Source organism: Nicotiana tabacum, chromosome 10, assembly GCF_000715075.1.
Source record: "Nicotiana tabacum cultivar K326 chromosome 10, ASM71507v2, whole genome shotgun sequence".
Taxonomy (NCBI): domain Eukaryota; kingdom Viridiplantae; phylum Streptophyta; class Magnoliopsida; order Solanales; family Solanaceae; genus Nicotiana; species Nicotiana tabacum.
In genome coordinates, this window is record NC_134089.1 from 108,030,270 (window position 1) to 108,046,387 (window position 16,118).

Genomic DNA, 16,118 nt, shown 5'->3' on the forward strand with positions numbered 1-16,118 from the left:
ACCTGATTCTCTGTTTCTTGATCTGTGATCGTGCCTTTGATTACCCTATTTTGACCGTGAGTCTTTCCCCGCAGGTCCCATATAGGGCTAGTACCTATTTTTACCGGATGTTTTTTCGTTCTCTGCACGTCTTGAACGTATACTTTCTTCTTTTTGAGATCGGGGAACGGTATCTTCCTCAATCCTCAACTTCGTGTTATACATGTTATAAACATCATTCCACGTTGTAGCTGGGAATTCTCGAAGGCTTTCCTTGAGTCTCCTCGTAGCTTCCGAGCTTTTTTCATTCAAATTGCTTGTGAAAGCTATAGCTGCCCAGTTATCAGGTACACGCGGCAATGTCATTCTTTCGCGTTGAAATCTGTCCACGAATTCTCTAAGCAATTCTGAATCTCCTTGCTTAATTTTGAAAATATCCTCCATTCTTTTTTCCACTTTTTGGGCTCCCGAGTGTGCTTTGATGAAAGAATCTGCAAGCTCACCAAAAGAGTTTATAGAATTTTCAGGTAAAAGGGAATACCATGTTAGTGCTCCTTTGGTGAGTGTTTCGCCAAATTTCTTGACTAATACTGGTTCGATCTCCTGCTTAGTTAAATCATTGCCTTTTACGCCCGTTGTGAATGCAGTCACGTGGTCTCGTGGGTCTGTTGTTCCATCATACTTTGGAATATCAGGCATTTTGAACTTTTTTTGGAATTGGGAGTGGGGCAGCACTTGGCTTCCAGGGTTGTTGTGAATATCTGTCCATGTCTACCCCTTTGATTATGGGCGGCACCCCGGATATCTGCTCTATGCGTTCACTTTGCTCCTTGAGCTGTCTCTGCAAGGTTAGTACTAAATTTTGTAAATCAGAATTAATTACATTATCTGGTTCTCTCTCCTGCGGTTTACTGGGAGTTCCATCGCTGCCTGAATTAACAAGTCCGGAACGAGGGTTTTCTATAATGTTATTATTTGGAGAAGATGTGGGTGTTGCAACAGGTAACTGGTTAACAAGCGCCTCAACAGCTTTGTTGACCCGAGCAGTAATTAATTTCTGCAAAGCTTCATCAACAGCTTCAGCATTTTCAAATTGAGCATACTCGTTTATTTGAGATCCATTAGGAGTACCCTCTCGAGATTGCCGTGGAGAGTCCTGCGGAGTTGGAACTTGAATGTTAATATTCTGTGGGCCTCCCTGACTTTGTTGCTTTTCTTGGTTTCCTGGGGTGTTGTCATTGTTATTCGACATAATTGATGTAACAAGGAAGGTCAAGTGAAAAGAAAATAGATTATCAGATTTCCGGTAACGGAACCAATTTGTTTAACCAAAAAATAGAATTTCAGTCAAAGCTAAAATTTAGAAGAACGCGGGTTACTGATAATCAAAAGAATATGTAGAAGAGAGTAATTTGGAGTAACCAGAGTATAATCAGGAGAAAAACAAGTGAATCAAAGTATATTCCAATTGTGTCTTGTCCCTACAAGTGACTAGATACCTCCCTTTTATAGGTATCTTGAAGATATGCATTTCCTCCAAATCATAATGAGGTTATTATGAATAATTAAAGACATTGAATGCTACGTTACACAATCATTGTAATCAATACAAATTCTCTAACGTATCCAGTATTTAATGTCTGTCGAATTTCGTATCTGCGCTCTTTATTATGGTCAGATCCGTTCCTTTTGATAAATAATTTAAATAGGTACGGACGCTGAATCCTTCAAATGTCCTCTCGTGCCTCTTCCTTTGCCTTTGCTCGTTTCTACTGTTGTCCGTGCCTCTTGACTCATTATAATTCTTTGACTATTTGACCAGTCCACGTGTCTCAACATGTCACTTACATATATAAATGCAATTTTCCCAATACAACAGGTAAATGAATTAAGTATTCGGTATTTATCAGAAAAACCTGTAGAAAGTTTTAAAAGAATTTCATTTTGTTAGATAAGCCAGAAGTATTAACACTTGCTTTTGTCTCTTTTTCTGGAATTAGAGAATGCGCATCGACCTTGCTGATGAGAAGAAAGCAATTGAGGCAACTGTCCATTATCTCCTTTGCTTCACGGTATGCTGAATTGATTTATCATTGATGTATATATACTTTCAAATTTTAGCAAACAACAACATTTAGTGAGCGGTTGTAGGATCTTGTATTTGCCGCCTCAACTTCACACATATTCCTATCAATAGCTTGACATGATTTATTACTTCTTTTTGTTGTTTAGACGATAGGTGCCGGAGGTGTGGGTTTGGTCTATGAACACAAATATTCTTTGGACCGGCAGAATCAAACTCGCTTGGAAATAGAGAAAATTTTGCAAAAACACATGCAAGGAATCTCGCAAAGAATGGAAAAATCCGAACAAAAAATCAATCAAATCAGGCATAAATATCAAGAAATCAATCAAATCAGGCGTGGATTTCCAATTATCAACCACGTGACAGGTAGAGCAAGAGTTGTACCTTTCCTGTATCTAGCTGGCCTTCAAAACAATGATAAAACCATTAAAGACACCAGTTATTTTTGAGGTCTTACATTTTGTAATTGTGACAGACGCGATGCGGGCGGATATGGAGCTCTGGTCAAGGCAATCAACTATGAAAAATATGACTGACGGCAGTTGATGATCGAAGATGTAAACCCGTTGCTGACTTAGGTAGTGAAGGAAAGAAGGTGACTTAGCATTGTAATCTGTTGCGTGTTAATTAATGATACTATTTCCTCGCTCGTATTCACTGAATTATTAGTGTTCTCTGTGTTTTATCTACCCACTTCTCCTTGGAACGCTGTCAATTCTACTCTAAACAACTCGCCTTACTCTTTATTTGCGGTTCTATTCTTGAAAAATCATGCTGTTGCTTTTGAGTTTATAAATTTTAAATGCTTTTGCTTCCTCTAAATAAATAAAGAAAATATGACACGAACTCTTGACTACTCTTTATTTGCTTTCAAGGAACCCCAGCCGGTCCTTGAGTATTTCCACCTGGTCAGAGTGCTAAGGAACTGCAAATCAGATTGTACAAATTTGATTTCACTAAAGTGGATTAATATGTCCTCAAAACAATTAAAAACAAGTAAACTCCATTTATTCATGACTCATGAGTCCATAATCCGACTAGGCTAAAGTTTTCCAAACCTGGTTTGTCTATAGGTGTTTCCATATTGTTATATATACACTACCTTAGTTATATATTTACTAAAGTTTGTGATTTGAGATTGAAAGCTCTAGCTTTTTCACAAGTGTTGTAGTTATTCAGTCTCTGAAACAAGTGTCAACATTATGAGAAAACCAAGAAAGTCTTTTTGGAGTTCTAGTTTGATCTCATGTGATTATCATTTATTCTTTATGTTATTCGAAAAGTCTAATTTTTGTTATACACAATAGAATAACCGAAAAATTGGTATGATATGAATTTTATAAAATAACCGGCCGAACCTAACTTGATACCCCTAAGTGTAGTACTATAATTAAGAACAAGCAGTCAGCCACCTCTGTTTGTTTTGAGTGCGAAAATCCGGTTAAGAGGGTGTTTGGCTAAGCTTATAAGCTGGTCAAACTAGCTTAAAAACACTTTTCGACTTATCTACTAGTTTGGTATAGTTAAAACTGCTTATAAGCCAAGTGCTTATAAGTCAAAAATAAGCCAAAAGCCATAAGCTGGTCACCCCTAGCTTATGAATTTTTAGCTTATAAACACTTTAAGTTTGACCAAAATTTTTACTATTTTATCCTTAAAATATTCCTTTTTACAACAAAACTCTTACATCGATTGACTATTTAACCTAACTCCCCCACCCCCACCCCCACCCCTACCCCCACCCCCTCCCGGGCCTCTTCATGTTTGCAATTCTCATTGACTATTTAAGACAAGCAAATTCTATATTCCTTTGCATATATGTATCTATGTGATTGTGTATTAATTTTTGAACTGTATGTAATAAATAAGGACATATCAAATTTTTGGTGTATTGCTTTCTAAGTGTTGTGGTTGATGAAGATAATGTTTGTTTCTCTTCAACTATTTTGTCCTATTTAGGTTTATTTTTTATCAAGAAACTTTTGTCAATTTATATTATAATTTATGATTATATGCTTATCATAAAATAAATTATATCTATCATAAAAATTATTATATCTAAGCATTGTTATATTTAAAATAAAATAACAAATAGAATATTTTGTATTTGAATCGATCTGGAATCTAAAATTTTGGAGAAATTACGCTCTTATAAGTGTAAACAATTCTAAGGTTATTTAAGTCATTTGAATAGAAAAAGAGCTTATCAACACTTTTTTATCAAATACTGCAGTAGCTTATTATCAATTTCAGCACTTGTATCCAAACACGTAACTGCTTATTTATTAAGAGCCCGTTTGGCCAAGCTGCCAGAATGTGCTTATTTTGAAAAGTACTTTTTTTCATAAGTACTTTTTTCAAAAATACTTCTGAAAAAAAATAACTTGTGTTTGACCAATTTATTTAAGAAGTACTTTTTGCAAAATGTGGTAAACTAATTGTGTGGCCAATCTTTCTAAAAAGTACTTTTGAGCGTCAGATTATCAAAAAGGATAGTACAAAGGTCTTATAATTCTTTAAAGGAGAAAAATGAACTCAAATATTTATCGTAAGCGACTATTATTTTTATTTTATTTAATTAAAACATAAAACATAAAGTAAACAATCATATTAAAGATTTAAATCAATTTTCCACATATAGTTATACCAAAGCATATATTATTATCTAGTATAATTACTTATTGTTACATGATGATTTGAATCATCAAAATACATCATTCAATATCAATTAGAACTCTATTCCACAAATTACTATATAGTGATAATCTACCATAAAATAATAAGTAAAGTCACTCACACATGATAATCTTTCTCAACAATTTCATCTCTACGTCTATCACAACGCCTCCATATTAGTAGAAGACTTGCCTTGCATTTCTAAAGGAATATCATAAGGTCCATCTCCTTCCCCAATCTCTGCAGTAATGTCTTCATTAGCATAATAATTGAATTCCTTATCGGTAGAAGAATATCGTCGGATGAAATTATGTATAGCCATGGTAATTGTAACTAGATGATTCTGAATGTCAAACTTGAAAGATGGCATTGAACGTAAAATAAAAATAATTTTAATATATAAAATAAATTTTTTTGTAAAAAAATAGTTAAGTATGTTTAAATTCAAATTTAAAAATAATAACGAATTATTAACAACACATAATGTATAATTTTTTTAAAATTTAAATTCAAAAAAAAAACTAATTAGTATTACCTAACCTTACTAACTTTGTCCTAAATTGCCAAGTGGCCTATTGTCAGGCTGCCACTTGGCTTAATGTGTGATCCTTTTTCTTCTTCTATTAATAATATATAGATACATTATGCGTTAGAATTGTAAATTTATTACCTATTTGTAGGTAATTTTCACAAATTAGATTTGATAACTGTTTTAAAGATTCGAGAAGTAACAACATATAGCAGAAGAAATTATAAATGATTATTTGTAGGAAGAGATTTGATAATCCAAAAAAAGGATATAGATAATTTGCTTTAGTGTCAAAAAAGAAGAAGATCATTTGGAAAGTTACAAGACATTACACAAAGAACAAATCAAAAACAAGAAAAGTCAATAAAGAATTTGGAAAGTTACAATATAATTTATGTATATGATATCTTTAATTTTAAAAGAATGGTAAAAACTAGAAACAAAAATGAAAAGAAAAAACTTAAATTAGTAAGGGATAATTTGAAAAATATAAATTTATGGTGAGGATAGTTTTGTCTTGAGTAAATTAATTTTTCACTTCTGCTTCTTGGATGAAGCTAGAATTTTCTGCTTCTTTCCAAAAGCAGAAAAATTGCTTCTGCTGCTGGCCAAAAGTACTTCTCTCTATTGGCCAAACAGCTTAAATGTTTTTAAAAGTACTTTTTTGAAGTAAAAAAGTACTTTTGTCATTCTAGAAACTTGGCCAAACAGGCCCTAAATCAGTTACAGCACTTAAAAGTGCTTTTCAGCACCTAATGTTTATAAGCTAATCCAAACAGGCTCTAAGTGGTCAGCGTATAGAGTGCCCATGAATTGTATCGAGGGCAAAACTGATCGAGTGACTTTTTGAATTGGCTCGGGAGTAGAGGCCTTTCCCCCAAGATATTGGTTTTAGGTTCCTGCGGGTGACTTTTTGTCTTACGACACGGCATGGTAATTGATCGAGTGCACTTTCCTTTATCCTACTTCCACTTCGGGAAATGAAGTGCTAAAGGGCGGGCGTGCTCGACTGAAAGGAGAGGAAAGCTTCTTCACTTTCGGCACGGGCGCGGACTCCGCGATCTCTAGGTCGCCAAGGTTCCTTTTTTTCCGCCTCTTAAGATCCGCTATCCGATCAAATTCTATTAGTTTGATTCATAGTGATCATTTATCAAAGAATGACTCTGGTTATCAAATGATGGTTCCCTTTGTTTGGATAAATGCCGCTTATTTTAGTTTACATTCAAACCAAAGTAAACCAAGCCTAAGCGGTCACGAAATCAGCAATATGGGTAGGAAACCACCCTATATTTTACTTGGACGCTCTTGAGGAGGAAGAAAAGGAGTAGAACAATGCCTTTGACAAATAGACACCTTTGATTCATGGGCGGTATTACTGCTAGGGCTCCCGATCGCAAAATCCCACAAATATCCTCGATTAAACGTCACAGTCTTTTCCTTCGACCGAGTTTTTTTTAACCCGAACGGGTTTTTAACGAGGCAACGCCAATGCATTTCCTGAGAAATGACAAACGAGGTTCTAGTAGGAAATGATGTACTGGGCCAAACGGTCGAACGAACCGTGTTCGCATGAGCCGGGATTACAGCAACTCAACGTCATGTATTCACGTCAAGCAATCAAAGAGTATCTTTCACCCAAAAGCATCTCGTACTCCATAGGAAAGTTTAGCATGATTATAGTAGGGGTTCCCCCATCGAATACGTGCCTAAATACTCGGAGACTTGGCGTCAATGATTTGGCACCCACACGACCTCATGGTTGGAACCCCGGGCTCATAAGGACCCAACGAGGCAATTTCGAGCTCACGAATAACGACCTTCGAGCCTAAGCAAACTCGATGACTCAGAGACTGTCGTCAATCACCATACACTGGAAAACCCGAGGCGATAAGACCCTGAGCGGGCAGACTCGGTCTAGCCAGATCTATTTTACATAGCAACAAAAACTGTAAGATCTCAACAGGCATGACAAACTGTAAGACCTCAACAGGCATGACAAACTGTATGACCTCAATATGCATTACTAACTGTAAGACCTCAACATGCATGACAAATTTTGTAAGAACTTACTACAGGCATAAAACTCAGATCCCGAAGTTTAGGCTATATGTCACATTTGTAAGACTCCCGAAAGGGCATACCCTCGATAGAGACACCTAAACTATCACTCGAGATCAAAAATGGCACCAGCAAAACGCATATGACTATGGTCAAAATGGCTGCACCAGCCAAATTAACGCGACTCAGGGACGCCCGACCATCACTAAACAAAATCACAAGCCATTACTTCGAATCTACTTCGAAAAGAACCTGTTAAAACAAGTTTCCCTCAATAGGCAAATGATCTTTGACCATGTCAGCTCCAAATCACAAGTCTTCGAGCTACTCAGCCAATGAGCTAAACCTTCCGAGGTGCTCGAACATCACCACTAACAACTTGAAATCGAGGTTCTTCCCGAACCGACGACGGGTCAGGCAAAATTATTTCAAAAGGACCTTAATGAGAGGAAAACAAAGCTTACAAAGCGCTAGAGGCTCTACCCCCACCCACCAGCCGGGGCCAGAGCAAGTTGGGTTGGGGTATAAAGCCGTGTAAGCACGGTGGGGGTGACAGAGGATGTGCTCGTACGATTCACAGAAGGATATAAAAAAATTACTTATTTGTTGGGAACACAAGAGGTATTTTTAGATATATTACTCAAAAGAACCGGCACCAATACGCCTAATCGATTAGAATTGAAAAAATTATGTCCCTACTATTACAAACATACGATTCATGGGGAGATAAAGAAATAGAGCGAACCAAGTACCACTTGGTAACTCTCTTTCCATTGTTCTTTGATTTGGTAAAAATTTTGGTAACTTTCACGTTTTCCTCCTGTTTTATTGAATTGGCTCATTTTTATTTCTTTTTTTGATTTTGGGAACAGTATCTCTATGTTTTGTTTTTTTCTTTTTGGTGGCCCTTAGAAGTTTGCTTTTTCTCAAGATGCTTTCTCAACGATCTTTTCTCATCCCGAAGTTGATCTCCTATCCTCTACTGACCCACCCCAATCAGCATTACTATAGATTTCAACTATCCCATGGCCATGTTCTCTTTTATATTCTGTCGAGAGTTTGGATTGCTCCACCTAAGTAGAACAAAAAGAAGGAATTGGAAAAGAAAAGGCGGAGCTCGATCCAGCAAGTGATTCCCTCCCAGAAAGAGGGATAGTCGTTAGGTCATGAATGGAATGCGATGAGCCCAGTTCATCTTCAGTGCAAGAGCACTCGATCAGTGAGCTATTACGCTGTCTTTCAAGGGGCGAAGTTTCTCGAAGCCTGGTCAGAGTACGACTGGTTAGGCCGGTATCGCATTTCATTTTTCTTGGGGGGACACTGTGTAAGGGCGGACAGTAGTGAAGTCACTCCGATTTGTGTATGACTTGATGCTCTAAAGTCTGTATCTTTCCCGGTGGGTCCCCTAGTTCTCTATTTTGCTTAAGGTGGTCCAAGGCCTCTTCTCTTTTTAGTGGGTGAGGAGAAAACGGTGATGTCTCGATTCCCATTAGTCGGTCTGCTATTTGGGCGTAACGAATCGAAGCCGAAGATGGCTCAAGGTAGCTTACCTGCCAAGCTTTATTGTTGCGGTCATCAACCGCAGCATTGAAATGAGACTTCTAATCAAATACAAAACAAGATGAGAAGTTATGGACCCATGCGCAGGGCAGGTATTCTAAAAAAAAAAGAAACGAAAACAGGCAGGGAGGCATGCAGTAAAGAGTAATGAGGCTCAGATTTAATTCAAGGTCCACCCGTCTTCGTTTTTCTATTCATAGGTTTGTATCAACTAAGTCTCTGTCTACTTCCCACGAGTCTTTTTTGGCGGATCGAATCGGAATTTCCTTAGGTAGCCACCGACCTACATAGCTGATTCGGGGATCAGTGGGATGCCGTTTTTCATCACCTACAAAAGACATATCTCCCATGGATCTCGGAGATCCCTCTTTCTCGAGGTATTTCATGGGTCAAGATTTCTGACCTCCAAGCCAAAACCATATGGGTCCCGAACGGGAGAAGAACAAGGCAGGTTGTCCTTTGACTAGTTTGTACTTTTTTTGGGGGTAGGGCAAAGCCCGCTTTCTTCGCTTCGCGAATGAGAGTGAAAGTCGGAGGAAAAAACGGTGACCATCTTTTACTTTTTCAAGCTATAAATGTAGAGATCAGGTTAAAGAGTGAAAGGGACGAGAGCAACGACTCCAACAGTTTGGAAGATATCTTGAGAAAAAGGTCCTTTTTAGAATGGGTCCAGTGGCTACATTTATGTTAAGTCTGGTCGCTCGGGTTGTATTGTTGAAAACATTTGCGTTCTTCGAATATACGCCTTCTCCCATGTCGTTTTCCCTCTCGTGGTTCTGGAACTCGTCAAAAACCCATAAATCATAGTAGTCATCGGCTTCCGCAAAGTCGTTCATTCTTACCCGTAACTTTCGTTGCTAAGCAAGCAGGGCACTACGCTAGGACGTGCATCGATCATGACGAGCGCATTCACTTGTTTTTTTCTTTCTGATAGGCCAACTCAAAGAGGGAAATGCTAGGGGCATTAGTAGTCTTTTTTGCCTCGCCTGCTATAGGGAGGAGAGAGCTGCTATCATTCTGAATGTACACCTAATGGATTATTGGATCCATATTGATGCAATGCGGCCAGATGAAGATTAATAAATTGTGTCGAGAAATACTATAATTACCTGACCCAAAAAAGTACTGTAATTACCTAATGAATTTAAAATATATAAAGATGAGAAAGGGAGATAATTTATACAAATTTTGTAATGATTAATAAGATACATGCGAAAAACTATGTATATCTACTATATTTAAATTATTATAAATCTAAAATAAATTTTTAGTTGAATATATTAACTGATGAGTGAGAATAGCAGTTTCTTCTTTTGTTGAGTTGGGTATATAGGATCTACATTTATCATTTTCAAGAACATGCGCTTCTATTTTATATAATATTTTAATATAAAATTTATACAAATTTTGTATAGTTATTTTATCCATTGAAATAGTGTATACGCGTACAGTGCATACCGTAAGACTAGTATAATTAATTAGGGCATCCTCTTAGTTAAGAATATAAGAATAGTTATATTTTAACCCTTTGATGATCAATCAACTATTATGTCAATTAATGTTTGAGATGAGAGAACCAAAATGTCATTTGTTTAATATTGGGAAAAGAGATTGAATTTTAAAATAAAAGCGGGGTATAAAATACCCTTTAAAACGGATCCAGTTTATGTGAACCTATTTCCTTTTTGGTCCATTCCAAAAAGAATGACACCTTTCTAAATTTAGTAACAATTTAGCTTAAACTTATAATTTTACTCTTAATGAGAAGCTTTTATAACCATACAAATAATCTAGGTCATTATTTGACTTGCTTAGAACCACAAATTCTAAAAATTTTCATTTTTTATTAAACTTCATGTTCAATCAAACAGGTTCACATAAATTGGAATGGACGGAGTATCTATAAATTTTATGGTAGAGAGTACCCTCAGCGTAGAGAGAACCATAAATTGTATCGAGGGCAGAAATGACATAACACAATGAAGTTTTAACCCTGGTTCCCGTACACGATCGATAACCTTTGGGTGCAAGAAGATCAAATTCCCCAAATTCCGTCCGACATCTGCATCAAGCTCAGACCAACGGTTTGGCTTCGCAGGTAACTGACTCCTTTTCCGTCACCCTCCTGTCCTTTATCCGCTGATCCCCTATCTCTCTTCTTCTCCCATCTTTCCAAGAATTTCATCTGAAGCCCGTTCGGTAGCTGCTATTTATCCGGGCAATACCTTTCCTATTCCTAATAAGTTTATTATTACTATTTATTTTTATTTTTATTAATGGGTCGAGGCCTAAATTTATCCAATTGTGGTTTGGCTTAGGTCTCCCCATACTTATTCTTCTATATATACCCACACCCACCCTACCTTATACTATTCAATTTCTGATACAGCACTTTGTGATTGAAACCTCTTGCCTTTTTTCACAGGATTCGACAATCAACATCATCATGCTGACTGGTAAGTCTTTTTTGGAGTTCTAATTTTGTGATTAATTCTTAGAAAGCTTAAGACTTTATGTTATGGCGTTGGCACTGTTGTGTGACTAAACCCCAGAATGGTGTATATCCGTTGCTAGTAGAGTCCTTTAGCATTAGAAATTGCCCATCATTCTCACTATTGATAGACACAAATACTTAGTGCCATTGAAATCCATAGAAAATCAAATCGTAGATTTAAGGTTGAGCAAAGGCCCGTGTGGTAAAATTTAATAAGGGAAGGAATGGGAATAGTTTTCAAATCTTTTTCGCTTTAGGCTTTCTCTCGTCTTGGCCTTGAGAGATTGAAGTAGTTGTTGGTTTGTCTACTTGGAAAGACTTTGGAGTTGAGAGGTTGAAGTATTATATATTAGCTGGTTTGTTCAATTTGGAGTCGATAAGTTGGTCCAGTTGCATCGCCAATCTACTATATAGCAAAGTGACAGTGAGGTTGAAGTATTAGCTGCTTTGTGTAAAAGTAGGCTTGAGTCCAACTTGGAGGCCATACATGATTTGTCCCGGCTATGGACACTCCTAGCATGCATCAAATTATATATCATATGTATTTGCATTCTGCTTCAATAATTAGCTGTCAGCATCATATATATGTATTTGCATTCTGCTTCACAACAATTCTTGTTTGCACTAATCTAGCTGTTCATCATCATGTCAGCACCCGCTCATCTTATCGGTTTTGCAGCAAGGCATTTAGCTTCTAGCCTGAGCAAAGGTGGTGCCTTGCATCCCATATTCCACCAACCCGTCCTCAAAATGGCACAGGTAAATGAATTAAGTATTCTGTATTTATATATGAGAAAAACCTGTAGAAACTTTTAAAAGAATTTCATTTTGTTAGATAGGCCAGAAGTATTAACACTTGCTTTTATCTCTTTTTCTGGAATTAGAGAATGCGCATCGACCTTGCTGATGAGAAGAAAGCAATCGAACTGTCCATTTTCTCCTTTGCTTCACGGTACGCAGAATTGATTTGTCATTGGTGTATATATACTTTCAAATTTTAGCAAACAACATTTAGTGAGCGGTTGTAGGATCTTGTATTTGCCGCCTCAACTTCACACATATTTCTATCAATAGCTTGACATGATTTATTACTTCTTTTTTGTTGTTTAGACGATAGGTGCCGGAGGTGTGGGTTTGGTCTATGAACACAAATATTCTTCGGACCGGCAGAAGCAAACTCGCTTGGAAATAGAGCAAATTTTGCAAAAACACATGCAAAGAACCTCGCAAAGGATGGAAAAAGCCGAACAACAAATCAATCAAATCAGGCATAAATATCAAGAAATCAATCAAATCAAGCATGGATTTCCAATTATCAACCACGTGAGAGGTAGAGCAAGAGTTGTACCTTTTATGTATCTAGCTGGCCTTCAAAACAATGATAAAACCATTTGAGACACCTGCTATTATTAACTGTTAGTGTAGATTAATTGCATCTTCTTGCATTGATTTGTTAAAAGAAGAAAACCGGTTATTTTTTATGTCTTACATTTTATAATTGTGACAGAAAATGAGCGCGGATGGAGCTCTGGTCAAGGCGATTAACTTGGAAAAATATGACTGAGGGCAGTTGAGGCTTGACTATATATACACCCGTGGTTGACTAAGGTAGCGAAGGAGAGGAGATGGTCAATACTTCTCGCTATAATTAGCATTGTAATTTCTGGTTATTATATTTATATGTACACTAATTAAGCCTTAAGAGACTACTAGCGTTGAGGCTGATTTTGTTTTCACTTCAATTTGGCTTGCTTATTATCTGTTGCGAACACTGTCAATTCTACTATTAACAACTGCTCTTCCTCTTTATTTGCTGTTCTGCTCTTGAAAAATGCTGTTGTTGCTTGTGAGTTTGTAATATTTTACATGCTTTTACTTCCTCTAAATAAAAGAAAATATGACCCTAACTCTTGACTATTCTTTATTTGCTTTCAAGGAACCCCATCCGGTTCTCGAGTATTTTCCACCTGGTCAGTGTGCTAGGGAACTGCAAATCAGATTGTATAAATTTGGGTTCGCTAAAAGTGGATCAATATATCATCAAAGCAATTAAAAAATCATAAAAACAATTAAACTCCATTTATTCATGAGTCCATAATGCATTAATTCGAGAGGGCTAATTATTGTTATATACACCCTACCTTAGTTATATATTTACTCAAGTTGGTGATTTGAGATTGAAAGCTCTTAGCTTTTTCACAAGTGTTGTAGGTTATTTAGTCTCTGAAATGTGTGGTTATAATTTATTAAGTTAATGACTTTGCGCTATCTCTAACTAGGATTCCAACTTCCAATTATGTAAAGTTATCAAGCTTTACTTAACTTTTAGTTTGGCTAATAAACTTTTGACCTAGACAGTATAATTTACAGTGTATTGGCACTATCATTATCAAACCTCAAATTGGAGGGCAGGTCATTAAGAATTCAGGGGTGCATATCACTGCTACAACATTAGAAAGTGCCAAACAAACAACAAAATATTTTAGCCGTCAAAATATAAGTGAATTCGGGGTCCCACTCAGATTAAAAAGAATTGTAGAAAGTTCCAAAATAATTCTGAGTTGGCAAAGCTTTCCTTGGACAAGCGAACTTCTAAGCCTGTAGATGAGGAGAAAGCAAATGCAAACAAGCGTCAATTTTCTCATTCGCTATACGGTGTTCATATTTTATTTGTCGCTGATGTTTACTTTGTAAGTAGGGGCAGATTTCTATGACCCAAAATTTTGGTCTAGGTTTTTATACAATTAGTTTTATAGTGAAGGGGATTAATCTAAGTCAATATTAATATTCAGATTTATGAAAAATACCGCACGTGTGCTATTAGATAACAATATCTTGGAGCAATAATGGAGTAATAAATGATTCAAGAATATGAAAGAAAGCAATAAATGACAATAAATGACATTTGCTAGCAGTACTTCGTTCATATTCTCGTTTGCTGCCTTGGATTTATTTTTCTAAATATATTATCTTGCTATTACTTGTTATCGGTACCCCTTTCATATTCTATGTTGCTATCTTTGATTTAGTTTTTTTTTTTAATTATTTGTCTTGCTATTACTTGCTATAAGGGCTTCCTTCACCTTCTTTAGTCGAGGGTCTATCGGAAACAATCTCCCTGCCCTTCCTAGGTAGGGGTAAGGCTGCGTACATCCTACCCTCCCCAGACTCCACTTGTGGGATTATACTAGGTGGTCGTTGTTGTTGTTTAACTGAATAAAGGTCTTCGACAAGAGTGAGATTTCCCAGATTTTCCTGGGTAATTTCTGGAACAAGCTTGTCATTGAAGGGATGCGACGTCATAATGTCATTCGCCATGATAACGCCTGTTCCCGATACGTCGCGTCGGTACACACGCGGCCTTTTCATTGGCTCTACCATCTCAATTTCGGCTACATTTATAGTGACCCGCTTCAGTTTCGAGATTCCTCAATGATCACCCAAACCCAAATTTTATTGTCATTGTTTGTAGCTCGGAATTGCATTTGCTTTCATCTAGTTTTCTTCCCTTGCTTACGACATTATAACTTTTCTCCATACACTCAACTCTCTTCATCTAACTTTCCTCAAAATTCATAGTCAAGCATACATACATATTTACATTTCCTACCCTACACTTTAAATTGCGGCATGTCCTGATGATACACAAATAAAAAGTAAAAGGTAAAGGAAACACCCCTGATTCATCTAGTCGGGGTCTGAATCGAAGTCAGAATTTCTTTACACGCCTGACCCAGTGCACACATCCATACTAAGAGCTTCTTTTCTGCCTTCTTTGGGCACAACCCACATTTATCATGCTTACTCTCTCTAGTTCTCTCCTTTAGGGCTCGCATTGCTCCTTCAATCTTGAAGACCACCCTTTCTTCCCCCACTCTGAGCATGAGCTGCCTTTCTTGAATGTCCAGAATCGCTTTGCTAGTAGCCAAGAAGGGTCTCCCTAGAATTAGAGGGATCTCCCTATTCTCTTCAATATTCACCACCATGGAGTCCATAGGGAATACAAATTTATCCACTCGAACTAGCACATCCTCCACTATTCCTTCAGGTATGATTGTAGTCTGATCTGCCAGCTGCAAAGATACATGTATCGATCTGATTTATCCAATCTCTCACTCCAATTTCCTGAAAATAGACAAAGGCATAAGATTAATAGAAGCACCCGAATCACACAAAGATTTTTCAAACTTAGTACTTCCTAAAGAGCAAGGTATAGTAAAACTCCCTAGATCTCCACACTTTTGAGGGAGCTTATTTTGCAGAATGACATTGCAATGCTCTATGAGCTTGACAATCGATATCTCTTCCACTTTTCGCTTGTTGGACAATATCTCCTTTAGGAACTTAGTATAGGTTGACATCTGTGAAAGCACCTCTATGAAAGGTATATTCACATGCAACTGCTTGAGCACTTCTAGAAAGAGCCCAAATTTTTTGTCCAACTTATCTCCTCTCTGCTTCTGAGGGAAATGTAGAGTAGGCATGTATTTACTTTTCTCAGTGCATTCCCATCTTTCATCTTCCTCTAAGATCTAGTCTTCCCCTTCTTCTTCAGACCATCATCTACCATGATTTCACCTTCTTGAATATTGCTATATTTCTTCTCCTCCACAACCTTAACCTGTCTTTCAATCAACTTATCCTTTTGTTTTGCCCTGGGATCATCACGACCCAAAATCTATTAAAGGTCGTGATGGCGCTGGACACCACTGTCAGGCTAGCCAACACTAAATAGT

At 37.0% G+C, this 16,118-nt stretch overlaps 1 protein-coding gene and 2 long non-coding RNA genes across 4 annotated transcripts; 2 read left to right on the top strand and 1 right to left on the bottom strand.

Moving 5' to 3' along the window:
* The first annotated feature begins 1,581 nt into the window (after positions 1-1,581).
* Positions 1,582-3,039, top strand: LOC107802625 (uncharacterized). Its single transcript, XR_012695686.1, has 3 exons — positions 1,582-2,051; positions 2,212-2,431; positions 2,541-3,039. It is a non-coding gene; the product is annotated as an uncharacterized LOC107802625 (long non-coding RNA).
* Positions 3,040-10,788: 7,749 nt separating this feature from the next.
* LOC107802624 (uncharacterized) lies at positions 10,789-13,191 on the top strand. Of its 2 annotated transcripts, none has more exons than XR_001651854.2 (6): positions 10,789-10,986; positions 11,314-11,344; positions 12,062-12,141; positions 12,267-12,334; positions 12,493-12,712; positions 12,890-13,191. It is a non-coding gene; the product is annotated as an uncharacterized LOC107802624 (long non-coding RNA). The 2 variants fall into 2 exon arrangements; XR_001651853.2 differs by having other exon boundaries at positions 10,790-10,986; positions 12,035-12,141.
* A 1,802-nt stretch (positions 13,192-14,993) lies between these two features.
* Positions 14,994-15,866, bottom strand: LOC142165293 (uncharacterized). The gene is made up of 3 exons (XM_075223878.1): positions 15,651-15,866; positions 15,135-15,455; positions 14,994-15,017 (listed from the first exon to the last, which is right to left on the bottom strand). Exons 1-3 carry the CDS (start codon positions 15,864-15,866, stop codon positions 14,994-14,996), a joined length of 561 nt encoding a protein of 186 aa, XP_075079979.1.
* Between the last annotated feature and the right edge of the window lie 252 nt (positions 15,867-16,118).